The sequence below is a fragment of the Adiantum capillus-veneris genome, chromosome 16 (assembly GCF_014529385.1).
Source record: "Adiantum capillus-veneris isolate H3 chromosome 16, ASM1452938v2, whole genome shotgun sequence".
Lineage (NCBI taxonomy): Eukaryota > Viridiplantae > Streptophyta > Polypodiopsida > Polypodiales > Pteridaceae > Adiantum > Adiantum capillus-veneris.
In genome coordinates, this window is record NC_140946.1 from 20,793,469 (window position 1) to 20,816,663 (window position 23,195).

Genomic DNA, 23,195 nt, shown 5'->3' on the forward strand with positions numbered 1-23,195 from the left:
GCTGAAATCTGCAAATCTTTATCTGCTGAATTCTGACTCTATGTCGATGACGACGATGCAATGACGATGCGCTGAGAACGCAGATGCTGAAATCTGCGTTTTCCGGGCTGAAACTGCAAACTACGCTAGATCTGACCGTGTGGCGAGGATCTACTGCGGGAAGATGAGATCTGCGAGGTTAGGGGGTTCTACTGCGGGAACTGATTGCTGAAAACTGAAAACACTGAGTCTAGGGCTGATTCCGTCACGAAGATCTGCAAAAACGTTGAGGTTGATCTGCAAACCAAAAACACTAGGGGTTGAAATTTGTCTTGCGGAGGAAACTGCCAACACTAGGGCTGATCTACTGCCTCTGGGGGATCTGCTATCGCTAGGGCTGATCTGCTGTGTGTTGTGGTCGCTGGGGCTTTCAAAAATGCCAAGGCTGATCTGTGGTTGCAAAACGCTAGGCCTGTTGGGGTCTTGTTGAGAAGGTGCCTGTTGAACCGAAGTCCCTGCTGCCTCTTCTGCCAGAAAGTGCTAGTGCTAGGTTTCTATATATACAAACTTAGCAAAATTGCCCTACCTAGTTCTTAACAAAAGTCACTTAAAAATAATAAGTGAAAAATGTCAAAAATAGGGAAAATAGGTCTATGCACTGTAAAAATGCTCCTGATGGGTTATGATGGAAATATAATGATCATGCTGTGTGCAACCAGAGGATATGCATCTAATCTAAGTGTCTGGACATGCACGGTCTTCGAACAGACTCAATGTTATCGATGGGGAATCTGCTATTGCTAGAGTTGATCTGCTGTGTCTTGTGGTCGTTGAGGCTGATCTGCCATGCAAAAACGCCAAGGGTGATCTATGGTTGCAAAACGCTCGGTCCTTGCTGCTGTGTTGCAAAAACGCTAGGCCTGCGGGGGTCTTGCTGAGAAGGTGCCTGTTGAACCGAAGTTCCAACTGCCTCTTCTGTTGTGGAATGCTAGCGCTAGGTTTGCTTATATACTCACTTAGTCAGATTGCCCTATCCAGTTCCCAACAAAAGTCACTTAAAAATAATAAGTGAAAAATGTCAAAAATAGGGAAAATAGGTTTAATGCACTGGAAACTGATCGTGATGGAATCTAATGGGAATGCTGATGATCATGTTGTGTGCAACCAGAGGATATGCATCTAATTTAATTGTCTGGACATGCACGGTCTGTGAACAGACTCACAAAAGTGCCAGATCACTTCCTATTCTAGATTGACTTGACTGAACTGAACCCTGGTCATGCTGTAGCTTGTCCACGGACACATAGGGTTGGATGTGTCACGTGACACTCAATCTCATGCACCTTCATTCACAGTGTTTATCCACTTTGTTTGTGATCACTTGCACTCTCTCACTAAAGAACGAAGGCTCTCCCTTCCCTAAGTAAAAAAAACCTTGAGCATCTTGAGCAAGGTTCAACATTCACTTCCGTTGCACCTTACATTGGTATCAGAGCTTTGGCAGTGTTCTGTATCACTCAAGGAAAGAATCACATAATTTTTTTTTGCTTGTTGTGGTCGCACGTAACCCAAGTCCTCTTGGGCGTTTCGATTCCTAATCGTGTTTTTGAAGAGTGACAGGAAACCCAAGAAAGAAGGGCTTGTCCAGCCTCCCCTTGTGCCTCTTTTCACTCATTGAGAGGGACCGTGCACTTAGCGGCCGGCCAATTGACGTGAGGTGGGAAAAAGCAACCTTGGTGTGAGCGCAAGGCCGTCAAGGGGTGTGCCCGCGAAAAAGAGCAGAACTCGGGTGAAGAGAAGATCCTTCTCTAACACAGATTGCAAGCTAAAGAAGAAACTCAAGAACCTCAAGACCCTCAAGAACCCAAGAACCACAAGAACCCAAGTTCCTCTTGAACTTAAGAACCCAAGACTTCAGTGGATGGTCATCACCCGAAGCGGTATGGATACTTTGAAGTTTGCATGAAGGTGATGAGCATGGAGGTGGCAAAGAAGAATTTTCCCCACCAGGAGGTTTTTCCGACCCTCCCCCTTCCCCATCTACGACAAGGATTGCACTAACTCCTATGGCAGCTTTTGACAAGATGATGATGGACAGGGAGTTAGAACGCTAAGCAAGAAAAGCAGAAAGAATGGCAGCCATAGATCGTGAATCTGCAGAAAGAAGGGCATCCATAGATCGTGAATACGAAGAAAGAATGGAAGCCATAGCGCGTGAGCGCGACGAAAGAGAAGCAAAATTTGATCGCAAGAACAAAGAAAGACGAGCAAAATTTGATCGCGCGAACAAAGCAAGACAAGCAATGAACGACCGACACATGAAGAAGATGTTGCGACTCTTTTCTTAAGTGCAGCACAGATGCAAGAGATTCGGGAAACGGAGACTCTCTCCGTCTCTTCCTCTCCCAAGCATGACACACATGATTTGCATGATTATGATAAGCATGATGATTTGAATGACAATGATAAGCATGATGAATTGCATGACAATGATAAGCATGATGATTTGCATGATCAAGATGTCATTTCTCACAAGCATGATGATTTGCATGGAGATGATGTGATTGTTCACAAGGATGATGTATTAGTTGTTACTTTCTCTAGTGAAGCTAACCTCATTGCAGATTCGATCAATCACGAAGAACCAATCTTGGCTCTCGAGCCTAGGTCCAAAGAACCCCCATAGGAAGATTCAACCAATCAGAAAGAACCGATCTTGGCTCTCGAGCCTAGGTCCAGAGAACCCCCACAAGAAGTATTATGTGTTCGAATGATTAGTCAGCACGCATTGTTCGAGTGTTTCATTCGTGATCGTTTTCTGTATTTTTGTCAACTCAGTTCAATCAAGTCAGTCTAGAATAGGAAGCAGCCCTAGCGTTAGCAGTTTCCTCAGCAAAGACAGATTTCAGCCCCTAGCAATTTTGCTTTGCAGATCAACCTCAACGTTTTTGCAGATCTTCACGACAGAATCAGCCCTAGACTCAGCGTTTTCAGTTTTCAGCAGTCAATTTCCGCAATAGAACCCCCAAACCTCGCAGATCTCACCTTGTCGCAGCAGATCCTCGCCGCACGGTCAGATCCCGCAAAGTTTGCAGTTTCGGCTCGGAAAACGCAGATTTCAGCATCTGCGTTTTCAGCGCGTCGTCGTTGCATCGTCGCCACCGACATCGTCACGGACATAGAGTTAGAATTCAGCAGATAGAAGATTTGCAGATTTCAGCCATTAGCATTTTCAGATTTCAGCCCGTCTCGTCGTCGTCCTCATCGTTGTCGACAAGTCAAAGCATTGTAGAGATTTGTGCAATCAATAGTAGACTGCTCTCGCCATAGAGAGTGGGGCCTTCGGTGTAAGGTGCAGCGGAAGTGAATGTTTGAACTTTGCTCAAGATGAGTGCTCCGAACTGTACTCAAGGTCCCTTTTGTTCTTATGGAAGGAAGAGCCTCCCGTTCTTAATGAGAGAGTGCAATGAACACAAACAAAGTGAATGGACACTGTGCGTGAAAGTGTATGAGAGTGAGAGATAGAGAGAAAAGAGAATACGACACCAGAGACGTTGTAAAACCCTCCTCCGAAGGCCCCACTCTCTATGGCGAGAGCGGTCTACTTATGATTGCACAAATCTCTACAATGTTTGGACTTGCTGACGATGTCGACGACGATGAGGACGACGATGAGATGGGCTGAAATCTGAAAACGCTAAGGATTGAAATCTGCAAATCTTCTATCTGCTGAATTCTGACTCTATGTCGGTGACGATGTCGATGGCGACGATGCGACGATGACACGCTGAAAACACAGATGCTGAAATCTGCGTTTTACGGGCTGCAACTGCAAACTTAGATGGATCCCACCGTGCGGTGAGAAACTGCTGCGGGGAGGTGAGATCTGTGCGGTTTGGGACTTGTTCTGCGATGTCTAACTGCTGAAAACTGAAAACGCTGGTTCTAGGGCTGAATTTGTCGCGAAGATCTGCAAAAACACTAGGGCTGAAAACTGACCTTGCGGGGAAATCTGCCAACGCTAGGGCTGATCTGTTGTCTACTGTCGCCGGGAATCTGCAAGTGCAAAAACGCTGGCTGATCTGGTGCAAAAACGCTAGGCCTTCTGTTGAGAGAAAATGCCAGAGTTGTCGCGGGGGTTGGTCTTGCTGCCTTGCTGAGAGGCAGCAAGGTGCTCCTGCTGCCTCTTCTGCCAGAAAGTGCTAGCGCTAGGTTTCTATTTATACAAACTTAGCAAATTTGCCCTACCTACTTTCCAACAAAAGTCACTTAAAAATAATAAGTGAAAAATGTCAAAAATAGGGAAAATAGATCTATGCATTGTAAAAATGCTATTGATGGGATCTGATGGGAATTTGATGGTCATGGTGTGTGCAACCAGAGGATATGCATCCAATCTAAGTGTCTGGACATGCATGGTTTGCGAATAGACTCACAAAAGTGCCAGATCACTTCCTATTCTAGATTGGCTTGACTGAACTGAACCCTTGTCGTGCTGTAGCTTGTCCACGGACACATAGGGTTGGATGTGTCACGCGACATCCCCTCCTTTTCAAAGTGAGGTGCTGATACCGAACTGTATGGCATCGATGGAGATCGCCAATAGCATCCGGAATCCTGGAAGAGACTCTTCGTCGGTCCACTCTGATGTGTAGGTCGTACAGGTCGTGCGGTACTTGAACTTCATAAAGGTCTGCAATGCTTGCTTCTTTGGGCCGCGCCGAAAGCGACACAAAGTCTTCCGTGGTTCCTTCGATGCTTCAACTAGAGTCATGCTTCTTTCTCCTTCAAGAATCTTCATGGCTGAAAATTCATGAACCCACTTCCAACACAAAAACATGAACATACCCATTCCATGTAAAGTGAGTGGAAAAAATCTTGTCTTCCTCAAAGACTGTGCATGCAATGTAGATGAACAAAGAGTTGGAGTGCTAACCCGTTCACCACGCACACGCAAACAAGAGATCGAATCTTGTCATGCTGATCTAAATCAGTCAACTGTGGCAATTCACAACGGAAATGCCCATGCTTGGTGCTCATACTTTCTTGTGCTCTTGCTACAACTATGTCGTGCCAAGGGAGAGACATGGAATGTGACTTCCTTGAATGCATACTTTTCAGCTTTTCATGAACAATCCGTATACATGCGTGCTCATTCATGAGCGAAATGTGCTCAACGTACAATATGTCATGCCTAGGAAAAGGGATCACATAAAGACGCTGACGAAAATACAGGAAACCATCATGAATGAAACACTCGAACAATGCGTGCTGACAAATCATTTGAACACATAGTACTTCCTGTAAGGGTTCTTTGGACCTAGGCTCGAGAGCAAAGATCGGTTCTTCCTGAGGGGGTTCTTTGGACCTTGACTCGAGAGCCAAGATCGGTTCTTCGTGATTGATCAAATCTGCAATGAGGTTAGCTTCACTAGAGAAAGTATCAACTAACACATCATCCTTGTGAACAATCACATCATCTTCATGCAAATCATCATGCTCGTGAGAAATCACATCTTGGTCATCATGCAAATCATCATGCTTGTGAGAAATCACATCTTGATCATCATGCTTGTCATTGTCATCCAAATCATCATGCTTGTCTTTATCATTCAAATCATCATGCTTATCATCATGCAAATCATGTGTGTCATGCTTGGGAGAAGAAGAGACTGAGAGAGTCTCCTTTTCCCGTTCCTGTTGCATCTGTGCCTGCACTTGAGAAAAGAGACGCAACATCTCTTTCATTTGTTGGGCACTCTGCGCTTCATACGCTAACCGTCTTTCTTCGCGCTCGCGATCGAATTCGGCTTGTCTTTCTTTGGCTTCCAAGCGTTCTTGCTCGTACTCACGCTCTATGGTTGCCACTCTTTCTTCGTATTCACGGTCTATGGCTGCCATAGGATCTGGTGCATTCCTTGGCGTAGATGGGGAAGGGGGAGGGTCGGAAAAACCTCTTGGTGGGGAAAATTGAAACCGGCTTGTTCAATCCAAAAAGGGCGGTAGACTTTAAACTTAAACCTTATTTGCTTTCACCCATTTAATTTGTCGTCCACTTTACCTGTACTTTCAAGACACAACAAAGGGGAGAGGGATACAGGCTGCTAGATTGCACCTGTATGAGTAGACCGACACCAGATTGGCCCCTAACTTAGGCGCCCCTTTCGGTATTTCTTTATTGCTTAAAAGAAGGAATAAACGCTGTGGTTCCCTATAAGCTGCCCCGCACAAGCTTGGCTGAATTTCAACTGTTCCGGCCCGATTTCGGCAGCATAACTGTACTAGGACCCTTCACAGTCAGTATTCCCACTCATTGAACGACTTTCCAGACGCATACGGGGCACTTTGCAAAACGTGGCGAGAATCTGCAACACGCTGAATTCTCTGTTTTCAGCCCCGAAAATGCGCCAGGTCACCTGTACAGCGGTCCCCTCGTGTCCTCGAACCTCCTGGGGGTATTAGGGACCGTTTAGGGGCAAAACCCTAAACCTGCAAAAATACACAGCAGGCTGTAATTTATTGTTTCGGGCTCCGTTTTGCGTGTTGGTCGCATCCGTAGCAAGTCCTCGAGCTCCCGCACCTGTAGGGCTACTTGCCCTTTGAAGCAGACGAGATTTCTGGCGTGAAACCTCTCCGAATTCACCTGTACCTGCGGGGGATGAGCCGCTAGCTAATCCAGTACCTGTGCAAGAGGCTCTTGCCTCGGCAATCGCGCATGAACCCACACAATTGTACATTGGTCAAATGAAAAGCCCACTAGAGGGGCATAACATACTGCCATAGGGGAGAGAGAGGGCAGTGGGTAGCGTGCAGGGCATCACTCCTGGCACCGCACTGTACATAGGAGGGAAAGGAAGCACTCCATAGCTCTTAACCTGTGACAAAACTGAAAAATGAGCCCTCTTCCTCCTAAATTCAGCGCCACTTCTTGTTGCATGAGGAAAGTGCACCAGAATGTGTCACTTGGCGCATTTACATGCATTTTCCCGTTTCGGGGTTGCCGCCTAAAAATCTCCCAACCGGTTGCCCAGTTGACTTCACGGCAGAGTAATAAAATGTTCTCCTTGTCATTCTGGAGGTAATGACGCAAACACATTTTCAGGTCCCAAAATAGCAGTTCCCTAAATTTTAGGAGATGCTGCCATTGTATCTTTCTAGGTCATCTGACCCCCTTTGTACACTGCAGCCACACCCAAAACTGAAATGTAGCCTCTGTAGCAAAGGATTCCACTTTGGCTAGTCAATGACCCCACTTTGGCTAACCATAGTCCTTGTCCAACCTTAGTGCTCTCTTGCCCTCAGGCCTGGACTCCCTCTGGACAGTTCCACACTAGCTATGCAATGCAGGGCAGTTAGATTTCCCGAGGGGTGTTTCCAAAAAGTGAAAGTAAATAAATAATAAGAAAGAAATCAACAAAAAGGATAGATAGTAGTCACACGCTGGTGACAAAAATTCTTCTTTGCCTCTCTCATGCTCATCACCTCCAAGCGAAGTATCCATTCCGCTTCGAGTGATGACTATCTACTGAAGTCGTGGGTTCTTAAGTTCACGAGGAACTTGGGTTCTTGAGGGTCTTGGTTCTTGAGGTTCTTGGGTTCTTCTTTCGCTTGCAATTTGTGTGAGAAGGATCTTCTCTTCACCCGAGTTCTGCTCTTTTCCGCGGGCGCACCCCTTGGCGGCCTTGCGCTCACACCAAGGTTGCTTTTTCCCACCTCACGTCGATTGGCCAGCCGCTAAGTGCACGATCCGCTCTCAATGAGTGAAAAGAGGCACAACGGGAGGCTGGACAAGCCCTTCTTTCTTGGGTGTCCTGTCACTCTTCAAAAACACGATTAGCAATCGACATGCCCAAGCAAATTTGGGCTCGTGCGACCGCAACAGATTCTTGTGGTTTTTTCCTTGAGTGATACAGAACACTGCCAAAGCTCTGATACCAATGTAAGGTGCAGTGGAATGAATGTTTGAACTTTGCTCAAGATGAGTGCTCCGAACTGTACTCAAGGTTCCTTTTGTTCTTATGGAAGGAAGAGCCTTTCGTTTTTAATGAGAGAGTGTAATGAACACAAACAAAGTGAATGGACACTGTGCGTGAAAGTGTATGAGACTGAGAGATAGAGAGAGAAGAGAATACAACACAAGAGGCGTTGTAAAACCCTCCTCCGAAGGCCCCACTCTCTATGGCGAGAGTGGTCTACTTATGATTGCACAAATCTTTACAATGCTTGGACTTGCCGACCATGTCGACGACGAGGAGACGGGCTGAAATCTGAAAACAATAAGGGCTGAAATCTGGAAATCTTCTATCTGCTGAATTCTGACTCTATGTCAGTGACGATGTTGATGGCGACGATGCGACGACGACCCGCTGAAATGCTGAATCTACGTTTTCCGGGCTGAAACTGCAAACTTCGATGGATCCCACCGTGCGGCGAGGAACTGCTACGGGGAGGTGAGATCTGCGAGGTTCGGGACTTGTTCTGCGATGTCTAACTACTGAAAACTGAAAACGTTGGTTCTAGGGCTGAATCTGTCGCGAAGATCTGCAAAAACTCTAGGGCTGAAAACTGACCTTGCGGGGAAATCTGCTAACGCTAGGGCTGATCTGCTGTCTATTGTCGCCGGGAATCTGCAAGTGCAAAAACGCTGGCTGATCTGGTGCAAATACGCTAGGCCTTCTGTTGAGAGAAAACGCCAGAGTTGTTGCGGGGGTTGGTCTTGTTGAGAAGTTGCCTATCGAGCAAGGTGCTCCTGCTGCCTCTTCTGCCAGAAAGTGCTAGCGCTAGGTTTCTATTTATACAAACTTAGCAAATTTGCCCTGCCTACTTTCCAACAAAAGTCACTTAAAAATAATAAGTGAAAAATGTCAAAAATAGGGAAAATAGATCTATGCACTGTAAAAATGCTACTGATGGGATCTGATGGGAATTTGATGGTCATGCTGTGTGCAACCAGATCTAATCTAAGTGTCTGGACATGCACGGTCTGCGAACAGACTCACAAAAGTGCCAGATCACTTTCTATTCTAGACTGACTTGACTGAACTGAACCCTTGTCGTGCTGTAGCTTGTCCACGGATACATAGGGTTTGCTGTGTCACGTGACATTCAGAGGAGGGTTTTGATAACATTCTGTTGTATTCTCTTCTCTCTCTATCTCTCAGTCTCAGCACCTTCGTTCACAATGTTCACCACTTTGTTTGTGTCCATTGCACTCTCTTACTAAAGGAACAGAAGGCTCTCCCTTCCGTAAGTAAAAGGAACCTTGAGCACAGTTTGGAGCACTCATCTTGAGCAAAGTTCAACATTCACTTCCGCTGCACCTTACACTGAGAGATAGAGAGAGAAAAGAATACGACACCAGGATGTTGTCAAACCCTCCTGTGAAGGCCCCACTCTCTATGGCGAGAGCGGTCTACTTATGATTGCACAAATCTCTACAATGCTTGGACTTGCCGACGATGTCGACGACGATAAGACACTGAAATCTGAGAATGCTAAGGGCTGAAATTTGCAAATCTTTATCTGCTGAATTCTGACTCTGTGTCGACGATGACGATGCGCTGAAAATGCAGATGCTGAAATGTGCGTTTTCCGGGCTGAAACTGCAAACTACGCTAGATCTGACCGTGCAGCGAGGATCTGCTATGGGAAGGTGAGATCTGCGAGGTTCAGGGTATTCTAGAAACTGACTGCTGAAAATCGAAAACACTGAGTCTAGGGCTGATTCCGTCGTGAAGCTATGCAAAAACGCTGAGGTTGATATGCAAATAAAAAGCGCTAGGGGCTGAAATCTGTCTTGCGGAGGAAACTGCTAACGCTAGGGCTGATCTGTCGTCGCTGGGGGATTTGCTATCGCTAGGGCTGATCTGCTGTGTCTTGTGGTCGTCGGGGCTACTCTGCAACGCAAAAACGCCAAGGCTGATCTGTGGTTGCAAAACGCTAGGTCCTTGTTGCTGTGTTGCAAAACGCTAGGCTTGTTGGGGTCTGGCTGAGAAGGTGCCTGTTCAACCGAAGTCCGTGCTGCCTCTTCTGCCAAAAAGTGCTAGCGCTAGGTTTCCATATATACAAACTTAGCAAAATTGCCCTACCTAGTTCCCAACAAAAGTCACTTAAAAATAATAAGTGAAAAATGTCAAAAATAGGGAAATTAGGTCTATGCACTATAAAAATGCTCCTGATGGGTTCTGATGAAAATCTAATGATCATGCTGTGTGCAACCAGAGGATATGCATCTAATCTAAGTGTCTGGACATGCACGGTCAGTGAATAGACTCACAAGAGTGCCAGATCACTTCCTATTCTAGGCTGACTTGACTGAATTAAACCCTTGTCATACTGTAGCTTATCCACGTACACATAGGGTTAGATGTGCACATGACAAAAAGTCTGTTTAGTCTGTTCTTTTCCGTTGGCACGTGGTGTCCGTCTCGTGACAGTGGTATCAAAGCTTCAGGCGTGTGCTTTTCTGAAAGCATATAGGTCCTACCAAAGAGCAGACAGAGCAAACTTGCGCTTCCAAAGTCTATTGCAATTTTATTTGAAGAATCTTCGTGGTCTGATCCCGGACTTATTAGCCACTCCCACCCTTACTACATCGCGCATTGGGTGTGCTCCCGCGCTCCCATCTTCATTGCTGTCTTGCAGGGCATGAGCCATAAAGATCCCTTGAAGAGAAAGATCAATTTTTTTTTTCAAGCCGTTGTTTTTCTCAGAGGCAGTGCCATGCAGTGGTGGATGTCTGTAGCTACCCAGCCACACACTCCAAGGACTTGGGAAGCTTTCAAGAAAATTTTTGCCCGAAGCTATATGGTTTCCGGCAACTTCTGGCAGAGTGGGGTATCTTGAAATGCTTGCCACGGAAACCCTTACAAAGATCACGATTGGATATTTCTTGACATATCTCATCAAGTGTCTCGTCCCGAGCTAAAAACCTTGGAAGTCCAGTGTGATTACTATGTCTTGGGACTACCATCACCACCACAGGAACACTGTCTGTCGAGGCTTGTTTCAACCATTCAAGAGCTTATGAACCATGCTGCGGACGGCATTCTTATAGAAGAAATCTAACCCTAATCTTGGTGCATGTTTCGGAATGGAATGTGAGTCGTCTTTTCAAGCTCGACTGATGTCGAGATTGCTTTTTAAGTTTGAGTTCTGTTTGAGAACTTGCTTGGTGATCCTGTTTGGAATTTGTTTGAAATGGATGGTATCTGTTTTGAACTTGTCTTGGTGCCGATTTGAATTGTTTGGCTCTGGTTTTAATACTGGTTTCAATGATTGGTGATTGTACTCGCGGGTGGAGTATTGAAAAATGATGTTTGAGAATGCTTGTTCATACTCATGGCCCGAACCCTTGTGGTTATTTGCGGGGGGGAGTACTGAATGTTTGAAAAGTGATGTTTAAAAGTGTTGTTTTTACTCATGGCCCAGACCCTTGTGGTTATTTACGGGGGGAGTATTAAGTAGTTTGAGTAGTGGTTACTGTCAGCACCTCCAAACGACGCAAGCTGCGGTCTGGGGGGCATTCGGTTGTAAAAGGCCTCTATATCTCCCTGCCTGAACCTTTTTAGGTCATGCGGGAGGAGTGATGAGGGAGTCGTTGAACAACTCTTGGCCCGGACCTGGATGGTTATTTGCGGGAGTATTCATCGGTGACTTTACGTTTCTATGTCTTGTAAACATGCATATGTGAGCATTTGTGTTACATTGTGATGTGCCAACCACTGAATATTCCTTATTGGATAGATACGTCTGGGAAGTGAACGACGTAGGACATCAAGAGTTCCGATATGGAATGAGACTCCTTATTGGATGAGATACTTCTGGGAAACCAACGACCCAAGATATCAATAGTTCCAATCTGGAATGAGACTCCTTATTGGATGAGATTCTTCTGGGAAGCCAACGACCTAGGAAATCAAGAGCTCCGATTTGGATTGAGAAAACTGATTGTCCCTAGGAAATTTTTGAGCTAACTTGAGCTGTTTTGCAGATATGCTGTAATCACAGACGATTACTTTCTTTCAAGAAGTGGGGATGTCACAAATTGCTGACATGTCACGCCACTGAAGAACGGAGCCAACCTACAGATCCCGGCCGAGAAGCCTAAACCCTAAGAAGCAAAAGCAGCAGAAGAAGAAGCGGAAGAAGTTCCCACCAACTTGCGGGACCCTGTCCGATGGGGCCCAGTGACATAAACGCATTAAAATAAGGCAAGCCCACACACACACGCGCGGAGAAGTTGTGGCAGCAATATGGAGGCCCGGATTTTTGCGGTGACAGAGCTGTATGGGTTTTTGGATTTTACACTGACATATTGACGTGGCAAGCAAACCTGTACAGATTTTCGTGTTTTATGTTGACTACTGACGTGGCAGAGTTGTACGGATTCCTGCTTTTGTGCTGGCAACTTTTGGGCATCTTCTTTTGGACTAGATGCTTTTGAGTTTCTAGCTTTTCATGTAAACTGCTTTTCATAGGCCAAGGGCCTTCAGTTATGAGTCAAGGGCTCATTCTCTAGCATGCTCCACGTGAGGTGCAGAGGATGGAGTACCGGCAATGTATTGAGTTCAAGCAATATAGAGAAATACCGAAAGGGGCACCAAGGTTTGGGGCCAGTGCTCTTTAGGGTGGAACTCCGCCACTCCCCGTCTCCTGTGTCGTCTATCTCTTTCAATTTAGTGTTATTTGAAGTGCTAAAGGTCTATTCAGTCTGTTCTTTTCTGTTGGCACGTGGTGCCTGTCTTGTGACAGTGGTATCAAAGCTTCAGGCATGTGCTTTTCTGAAAGCATATAGGTCCTACCAAAGAGCAGCAAACCGGTGCTTCCAAAGTCTATTGGAATTTTATTCGAAGAATCTTCGTGGCCCAATCCCGGACTTATTAGCCACTCCCACCCTTACTTCATCGCGCATCGAACGCGCTCCCGTCTTCATTGCTCTGTCTTACAGGAAAGATCAATTGCAGAGAAGGATTAATTTTTTTTTTCAAGCCGCTGTTTTTCTTAGAGGTAGTGCCATGCAGTGGTGGATGTCTATAGCTACCAAGCCACACACTCCAAGGACTTGGCAAGCTTTCAAGAAAATTTTTACCCAAAGTTATATGGTTTCTGGTAGAGTGGGGTGTCCTGAAATGCTTGCCACTGAAACCCTTGCAAAGATGACGACTTGAAATTTCTTGACATATCTCATCAGTTGTCTTGTCCCGAGCTAAAAACCTTGGAGGTCCAGTGTGATTGCTATGTCTTGGGACTACCATCACCACCACAGGAACACTGTCTATCGAGGCTTGTTTCAAATGTTCAAGAGCTTATGAACCATGTTGCAGACGGCTACAATCTTATAGAAGAAATCTAACCCTAATCTTGGTGCAGGTTTCAGAATGGAAAACCAATCGTCTTTTCAAGCTCGATTGATGTCGAGATTGCTTTTAAGTTTGAGTTTTGTTTGAGAACTTACTTGGTGATCCTGTTTGGAATCAAGTTCCGATCTAGAATGAGGCTCCTTATTGGATGAGATACTTTTGGGAAACCAACGACCCATGATATCAAGAGTTCCAATCTGGAATGACTCCTTATTGGATGAGATTCTTTTGGGAAGCCAACGACCCAGGAAATCAAGAGCTCCAATTTGGATTGAGAAAACAGATTGTCCCTTGGAACATCCCTCGGAAAATTTTGAGCTAACTTGAGTTGTTTTGCAGATATGCTTTAATCGCGGACGATTACTTTCTTTCAAGAAGGGGGGATGTCACAAATTGTTTATGTGTCAAGCCATCGAAGAACGGAGCCAACCTACAGATCCCGGCCGAGAAGCTTAAACCCTAAGAAGCAAAAGCAACAGAAGAAGAAGAAGCGGAAGAAGTTCCCACCAACTTATGGGATCCCGTCCGATGGGGCCCAATTGACATAAACGCATTAAAATAAATCAAGCCCACATACACACATGCAGAGAAGATGTGGCAGCAGTACGGAGTCCCGAATTTTGCGCTGACAGAGCTATATGGATTTTCGGATTTTACACTGACATGCTGACATGGCAGACATGTACGGATTTCTGCATTTTACGCTGACTGTTGACGTGGTAGAGCTGTACGGATTTCTACTTTTGGACCACATGGTTTTGAGTTTCTAGCTTTTCATATAAACTGCTTTTCATAGGCCAAGGGCCTTCAAATATGAGCCAAGGGCCCATTCTCTGACATGCTCCGTGTGAGGTGCAGAGGATGGAGTACTGGCGATGTACTGAGGTCAAGCAATATAAAGAAATACCGAAAGGGGCACCAAGGTTTGGGGCAGTGCTCTCTGGGGTGGAACTTCGCCACTCCCTGTCTCGTGTGTCGTCTATCTCTTTCAGTTCAGTGTTATTTGAAGTCTGTTCAATCTGTTCTTTTCCTTTGGCACGTGGTGCCCGATTCGTGACAGACAAAGTTAGAGATCAGACAGTTTTGGTTTTCTTTGATCAAAGAGCCCGTCCAAATTTCATATCACGAGAATTGGCATCAAAGTTGGGCATTCGTGCAGAGGAGATAGGTATGACAGGTGAAGCAGGTTCAGCATGCCCAGGTCATTCAGAGCCTGTTACTTCGTTTACACATTCAGAGTTATGTGGATGCGGAAGAATTTCATATTATGCCACTTGAGGGCTGTGATGTGTTATTAGGTATACTATGGTGTCAGGTTGCATGCTATGGTGGATACTTACAACAAAAAGATTACTATTGTACAGAGGAAAGACTCATGTCCTTGATGTAAAGCTTAAAGGCGAGTCTGTTCCAGCTGTTTGTGCTTCTGCTATTGCATCTGTAATAAAGAATCATCTTTCTACGTACTTGATCTTTGCAAAAGAAGTACTTGAAGTTGTATCTAATTTGTCTACCTTAGATAAAGATAGGTCAACTTTTCTGAGTGGTTTTAGTGATTGTTTTTCGGACTCTTTGCCAAGGGAGTTACCTCTTGAGAGACCTGAGGATCATACCATAGATCTTGTGCCAAGTTCTAGTCCACCGAACAGGCCTGTGTACAGGAATAGTGCAGCCCTGTAGAAAGAGATTATGAGTCAGGTCAATGACCTTTTAGAGAAGGGGCTGATTCAGCGCAATACCTCCCCTTTTTGTTCATGTACTCGTAGGGATGGTTCATGGCGCATGTGCATTGACTACCGCGCTTTGAATAAGAATACCATCAAGAACAAGTTACCCATACCGAGGATAGATGACATCCTTGATCGGCTTAAGGGAGCGTTACTGTTTATTACTAGAATAGACCTAAAGAGTGGGTACCATCATATACGCATTAGGCGAGAAGATGTCCAGAAGACTGCGTCGGGACAACATTTGGTCTCTATGAGTTTCTTGTCATGCCATTCGGTCTCACAAATGCTTCCACCACGTTCAATAAAAATTAGAATGATGGACATAATATTTAGACCACATAGAAACTTCTTGGGTACATTCTTTGATGACATGATTGTCTATTCGAAGTGTGAAGAGGAGCATAGGGATCATTGGACTGCAGTTTTCAATGAGCTACGCAAGAACAGACCACTCATTAATGCGAAGAAGAGTGAATTCTTTTTGGAAGAGATTCACTTTCTTGGGCACATTGTTTCAACGGATGGGGTATGTATGGATCCGGCCAAAGTGGAAGCAATTAGGTCATGGCCAAACTTGAAGTTCATACATGACATTTGAAGCTTTCTAGGCTTATGTTCCTATTATAGGAGATTCATCTGAAATTTAATGAGATTGCTTCTCCACTCCATGCACTACAAGGGAAAGGAGTTACTTTCAAGTGGACAGCCAAGGAAATTTTAGCCTTCAAACACTTGAAAGAAAAGCTGACCAGTAATCATTTTGCCAGATCTTTCGAAACCTTTTGTGGTTCAATGTGATGCATGTAGCCACAATCTTAGTGCAGTTCTAATGCAGAATGGCCGAGTAGTTGCATATGAGAGTAGAATTCTTTTGAAGACCAAAAAGAACTTGCAAGTTTATGAGAAAGAATTGGTAGGAATTCATGCTTTGACTAGTTGGAAACACTATCTGCTAGGAGCTGATTTTGTTGTCCAAACAGATCATCAAACCTTGCGATACTTTCTCGCTCTAACGAAGTTGTGTGAGAAACACATGCAATGGGCAAACATCTTGTCAATGTTCCATTTTTAGATTGTGCATGTGGAAGGGAAAAGGAACATGGTCGCTGAAGCGTTGTCACGAAAGCCCCAAATTTCGGCAGTATCAATTCGGTACCATTATGCACTAGATGAAATGAAGACTTAATATGTTGAAGATTCAGATTTTGCAAGGATTTATGATCAACTTGTTGATGGGCAACATCATGAACATTATATGCTTAAGAATGAATTTCACATGATGCATGGAAAGTTATGCGTTACTAAACAGTTGCGGCCAAAGGTTTTGATGGAAAGTCATGCTCCACCATATGTTGGGCATCATGGAATTGATGCGACAGTGAAAGGAGATGAGGCATTCTTTTATTGGCCAGCTTACATCAAGATGTTGACACATTTGTAAGATCATGCCTAGTATGCCAAAAAGTCAAATTTGACAAGCAAAAGCAACCCAAAGTTCAAAAAGTGTCTAAATCAGACTGAAAAGCAATCTCGGTGTATCTTGGTTAGTCGAGCTCGAAAACACGACTGGCTTTCCATTCTAAAACCTACACCAAAATTAGGGTTAGTTTCCTCCTAGAAGGTTGTAGTCAACCGCGGCATTGTCCTTAAGCTCTTGAATGGTCGAAACTGGCTGGGAGAGACAATGTTCCCATAGTGGTGATGGCAGTTCAACGAGATAGCAATCACATTGGGCCTCCAAGGTTATCATCTCGTGGAGAGACACCTAAGGACAGATGCCTATGAATTTTAAGTTATACTTTGTTAGGGTTTCCGTGGCAGCATTTTAGGATACCGTGCTTTGCCAGAAGCTGCACTTTGAAGGAAGATGTCAAAGGGCATGTAACTTCGGGCAAAAAAAATCTAAAAGCTTGCCGAGTCCTTGGAGTGTGCGGCTTGGTAGCTATAGACATCCACCACTGCATGGCACTGTCTCTGAGAAAAGCGGTGGCTCGAAAAATCCTTGATTCTTGTGAGGAGTTCCCCATGGCATAGATGTTGTCAAACTGTAGCAGAAACTGTAAAGCTTTCCTTGGGTCTCTCTCCGGAAAAGTGAAAAAAAATTCTTGTGAAATCTGGAAGCACCATCTTGCTCTGTCTGCTCTCTAGAAGGACCGGTGTACACGAATGAAGTTCTGATACCAATGCAATGGGAGAAATGGAAGAGAACAGATGGGACAAACTTTTAAGCACTTCAATAAGACCTGGAGACTAATTAAATTGGAATGTTTCTTTATTTTTCTCTTTGCAGGTTGTGAATTCCTTTTGCAAGTCTTGAATCATCTAGTTCTTGTCAAGCATAGGCTTTTGTTGAGTTCTATTTGCATTCCTTACTTATCACAGGATGCGTGAAAGTGTTAGCAACCTTCGTTTCGACCCATACTTGAGCTTTCATCCCGTCTTTTACCTTGGCATACATTTCATCCATGAGCATTTCATCACATTCTTTTGGGCACAGAGGGTCTCAGTGGATTCATTTCCACGCCCTTGTTGCATGATACACATCTTTGCCCATATTTATATTTTTGTGTCTTGGTAAGGGATTTATCTCTATGGCCTATCTTTTACAAGCCTTCAAGACTTTCTCATTTTTCTACATTAGGCATTGTACACTTGTGAGAGTATGGCAGATATTTCATCTTCTTCTCCTCCCTCCATTGATTAAGACATGTTCTTTAAAAATTTTGTAGCCTAGCTGTTTTTAAAGATCAGAGAATCAGCACGTAGTCTGTAGAGAAAATAGCCCCCTTGCTTATGTAAAGCAGGCAGCCTCCTTGCCTATCCACTACAAGCAGTCCCTTTACTTCTTCATTATTTACCAAGGACCTTTGCCGATGGATGTTACACACATGTTTTTTCTATGCATATCTCTTGTCGCCTTCTGCCTTGCCACCTGCCCATGCTAGTTGCACCAATATCATACTTCTGCTGTGCCTTTATTTAGACTTCGTGCTTCACACCCACCCTTATTGTTGTTTTACACCCTCCCCCGTGAAGAGAGCATGGTGATGGTGGCAACAACGCAAAGAGCCAAAAGCAGCTTCACAGGGAGTCCTACCAACAGTATTAGAATGAGGATTATTCAAACTGCTTGACTAAAGGCAAGAACAATACCGTCTCTGATACCACTGAAACTGGCGAGTCACCTGAGAATGCAGTAACAATAGTGTAACAATGATGAACTGAACTGAAAACAGAAAAATAACTTGGCAGAAAGAAAAATAGAATCTTACAAGCAGTGGCCCCTCAACTAGGTGTCTTTGGTGGTATTTCTTTATTTTCATGACGAGCTATTGTGGCTACAACTGGTCTGTGTGATCTCACACACAGTCTGATACAATCTGAGTGCTAGTTGCACCCTGGCTTCTCCTTTTGTATGCACTTGAGTCTTGGTCACTTAAAAATCACTGGCTATTGAAAGTATAGCCCAAAAGCAGCTTGAAAATGATCTGTTACAACAGTGCTGAAAGTACATCAAAAGCATCTGCTAGTGCAACGCACCAAAAAACAATCTCTAGCGTAAAAGTTCCATGTCAGCCATGTCCGTATGCTGCCATGTCAGCAGCCTGTACATAGCTGCCACATCTTTAGTCCATACAGTTCACCGTGAATGGCGTTGTGATTAGCGGGCAGCTGCACTCAGACTCGGCTCTTGGGTATTGTTTCCAGTCTGCTTCTGGTCAGCTCTGCTTTGTCCAGTTGGGCACAACATGACACGTCACCATTTTGTGACATCCGATCTTGGATGTATGATTTAAGGACATACAGACCAATTGCCCCTGAATTAGGCAAACCCTTGAGTAGTGCAGGAGTCAGCAGGACTAAATCTATGGTTCTAGAGTGGCAGGCTTTAAAAAATGAGGGAACCACAACACAACCCCCCACCCCCCGTTCTCTTTCCCTAGAAAATCAAGTTTTCCGACTCCTAGAAACACGGCCTGTTGCTACTTGTTATTTCTTTGGCTTATATTGTGCAAAGATGCTTTTGTTCAGTTTGAAGATTGCGGAAATGATCAGTGTGGGGGGTTTAGTAAAAGTGTGTTATGTAGGTATTTTGGTATAGAAACAAAGCAAGCATTACGAGAATTTCAAGAAGCTCATGGAGTCGGCCAAACTGGTTTATGGGGTCCTCTCTCTAAACAAGCACTGTGGCATAGTGTCTCTGCCGAAATCTTGCACAGAGCGGTCAGTGTTTCAAGAGTAATCCAATGACGTCCTTTTGTTGTCTATTATGCAGCCTTTTGAGAATTCAGTCTTGGTGTTTCTAATCACTTATGCCAGGTTGATGAGAAGTCCAGCAAATCAGCTGCAGTTCAAAACTGTGACTCTAGAAGTAAATCAGATATCTTTGCACAAGTATGCCAATCTTGGACCCCCATGAAGCTTGCTGGTATTTGGCACCCTCTTAATTATCCTTATTGTAATATTAGTCTAGACCTAAAGCTCCCACTACACAAGTATCGATTTGTGTTCCAAAATGGACATTGTATATCCTGCTTGATGGGTCTGTGTAGGGCCAATTTCGTTGCATAGACCTAAAACTTTCATTACAAGATTCTTGTTTCTTGTGTCACAGATTCAACGCCGATACATGTTTCTTGATGTGTTTGTATAGGATCCTTATCGGAGTGGTTTGATTGCTCATTAGGACATTTCAAGTATGTAAACTTGGGGGTTTTGGAAAGTAGTTACCTTATCCAGGCTTTTTTGACATCATGGGCAGATGTTTTCAAAGCAGCAATGCCTGAAGGTGATTCCAGGCTCGTATCAGGGATTGCTTTCCTAGTGGTTGGGATCCTCTTCGGTTTACTTATTTCTAGAGTCTCTTCCCTACCTGCTCAAAACAACCTTGTTAAGCGAAAAATTGTTCGATTTAATGATTTAGAGAAGCACAACTCTCAATCAAGTGATGAGAAGAAGGTAAGCACTAGTCCAAGCACCAACGGGGCAAGCATTGAGAGTAACATTTCACAGCTTACCAGCAGGAAGCCTGCCTATACTACAGATACGAATGCCCTTGGCGAGGCTGATGCTCTGGGTGTTCATGAGAAAAAGCTATTTCCACGGTGGAGGCACATATCCAGTTTGGGACATGGTGTGCAGAATGGGACTCCTAAACCGTATGGTGTCAGTAAAAAAGATGTATATGCTCCTGCTCCGTTCCAAAAGACCAGAAATTCCAAGTTAGGGACTGAGTCCATGAGGGGAAAGCAGCCAGGACAGTGCAGCAGGTCCATTAGACAATCTGGTTCTGTATCTCGGATGAGGGAAGACAGTAAGCCGACAGCGCCGTCTTCAATTGCACGAGAGACTGCTGGACTCTGCGAGGACAATGAGTCAATGTTTCCATCCAAAAACTCCTTTGCAGGCCAAAGGGACGAATTACAAGGGGGTTCAATGAGGTTTGATAACGACTTTCGCCTTGTAAAAGATGATGGGGCTGCTGCGGTTACACAGGGAGAGGAGGAAGTATGCTATACTGCTTGTTATTGTAATGGGAATTATTTGTCTTCTTATAGCGTTTGAATGGTTCATGTGCTTTTCTTCTAATAGCCAAGTGTAAGAAAACGTATTGAGGAGCTTCGCAAAGCTGTTGAGGCTGCAGAGCAGAATGGTCAGGCTGCTGTCCTTGCACTTGCTGAAGAGAGAGAGAGAAGCCGGGAGTTGGAAGGAAAGATCAGCAGACAGGTACGGTGTTTTCTCGTTGTTAATATTGAAACATGTTGTGCCTTCGAAGCAAAGGCAAAATGCAAAGCAGCTCGAGAGGTTCTTTTCATGCTTGCCATGGCAAGCATGAAGAATTATAAAATGTACGTGAATTTTTTTTATTTTTTTGTTTTTGGCTTTCTCTGTGCCTTTTGCATTTTGAAAGTTCAGAACTTTCTGACCTTTTGTGGGTGTACCGATATGTATGGTTATTATTCACAATCTGGAGTTTTTTAATAGGAAATTTGAGCATGCTACATTCCTGCCCTCATAATATCTACTGTCATTTGGTTTGGAATGATTTGCATGAGCCGTATTTGTAGTCTAGTACGTGGTCGATTCGTTGATCTTATGTAAGCATGTTTATTTTAAAGTGTCTTGGTTTTCTTAAATAGTTATATTTATTTCCTTCTATTTAGTCTCATATCTGAGCTATCAAAGGCATCTCAAAATCATGACCCTGCTTGTCCGTAGTTGAAGCTGAAGAAGGTTTTCTAGTGCTGCAAGTTACAGAACAGTATGTTGGGGTGACAGTCAAACAACAGCGGTTGAATGTTTGAAATGCTGTTTCTTTTATGGCATGCTTGCTCCAGAAGAAAGGATATTTATCCTTAGCACTGTTTAGAAATTTGAGCAGTTTTGCTTCATACCAATTATCTCACAGGTTTTGAGCAGTGCAAATTCTTTTTGCAGAGGGAGTCAGCGGCAGCCCTTGAGGCGGAAGTGAGAGTGTTGAAGGTAATGTTTCAATGTGAAAGTGAACATTTTGGTTGTTGCATTGTAGCTATGTGCCTGTAATTGTAGCATGCATTGCACAGGTGTGTTTTCCTATTTCCTTGCAAGGAGAAGTTGGTAGAAAGATAATTGCTCATGTATGGGCTCTATTCCTGGCAAGGTCACAATTCAATGTTTTGTTCATGGCTTCAGGAATCTCATGATGCACTCTTGGAATCTCTTAGGAAAAAAATTGGCCCAGCAACTCGGGGTGCCTCTTTACTGTATCAAAAATTCAAGAATGATGGAAGCACTGGGTTGAGCTAGCAGGCAGAAGTAGGAAAAGTCATCTTACTTTGTACTTCCCTTTCCAAAACTGAGGAGTTCGGACACTCGCTTATGAAGAGCGGGAATAGCGTTTCAAGGTACTCGTCAACCCTCGAGTAAAATGCTGCTGCGAACAGGTTCATCTTAGGAAGAGCCTGTCTCCCGAGAGAGAACATCTTTACGATTTTCAGGATGAAGTGCCTTCAATCCCTCTAAGCTGCGATCTTGCTTGTAATAGTAGTCTACCGCTGTGGATTGATCGCGAATAGATGAAGTGTCTTTTGAGAACCCTCATGTCTATGGATGTAAATTGGCCAGCAGCTCCCATGTATGAGCAAGTGGTCTTAAGCTCTGTGGTATAATTTGCTTGTGCACTGTACTCGGCATCATGTAAAGCACTTTCTGACGGAAGAGGCTGCAATTTCTCTTGATGTTTTTTTTACTGTCTTTCTGTTCTTTGACGATGCTCTCAAGCTACCAGTTTTTGTCATGAAGAAATTCGGTGGAAGTAATGGAAATTAGAAGGGATGGAGTAGACAGATTTGTAAGGAGAAATTTACGCAGGCTTTTGCTAAGGAGCTTTCAGCAAAGGGGAAGCAGGTGATTGGTCAGCAAGTGCCGACATGGAGTGGGACAAGTCCTTTGATAAGGCTATCCTCTCATTAAGTAGCCAAAGGCTTTACAAGCTGAGTCCAGGTAATCAAGGTGGCATCTTGGATCGAAACTTTCTGCCTCTTGCAGCCCAATACGGCCCTTTTGAAAGTTGAGTTGCCTCGGCGTACAAGCGTTGCAAGTAGCGTGACTCAGTTCAAGGGAAGTAACGCTCTTTGTCTGTGGTCATGATTCTCAACCAAGCTTTGTGAAATGTAATATTGCATCATCTGGCTAAAGGAGCAGACTGTTGTGTCAAATTCTTGCTTCAGTGTTTTGAGTTTGACATACAGGGCATCTGCACTTAATGGTACTGCTATTCCGACTTCAATAGTTTGCAGAATCTCATGGTGATTAAGTGGTGAATGCTCACATGTGGATGGTTCAATAATGGCTCACAAGTCAGATTGGCAGTCTTATCTGTCATGTATATGCGAATCTCTTTAAATGTATGCTTAGGTGTAGTATCTCTCAAAATGACAGGTGCACTAAGATGGTCTCTAGATTGCACAATCTGGCCTCTATCAATTTCACTTGGTGGCATAATACATGATGCCTTTGATGTTGATGAATAGGCATTACTTTTAGAGTCCTCTAATGTTGTCAATTTATAAAAAGCAGTGGCGATTGATGTCACGAGGACGTGGCAACTCTTAACTATGTCACGAGGACATGGCAACTGGTAACT

The 23,195-nt window shown here is 44.3% G+C and overlaps 1 protein-coding gene across 3 annotated transcripts in view; it reads left to right on the forward strand.

Moving 5' to 3' along the window:
* Positions 1-22,287, forward strand: part of LOC147438686 (uncharacterized) — a 43,226-nt gene extending 20,939 nt beyond the window's left edge. Inside the window, exons 4-9 of one of the 3 annotated variants that reach the window (XM_086484697.1) lie at positions 19,159-19,294; positions 19,391-19,499; positions 19,725-20,578; positions 20,663-20,797; positions 21,509-21,553; positions 21,743-22,287. In XM_086484697.1, the coding sequence (XP_086340823.1) occupies positions 19,159-19,294; positions 19,391-19,499; positions 19,725-20,578; positions 20,663-20,797; positions 21,509-21,553; positions 21,743-21,856 (1,393 nt within the window). In that variant the 3' untranslated portion in view covers positions 21,857-22,287. The remainder of the gene's footprint in view (positions 1-19,158; positions 19,295-19,390; positions 19,500-19,724; positions 20,579-20,662; positions 20,798-21,508; positions 21,554-21,742) is intronic. The other 2 variants (XM_086484699.1, XM_086484700.1) reach the window with 2 other exon arrangements.
* Positions 22,288-23,195: the final 908 nt, after the last annotated feature.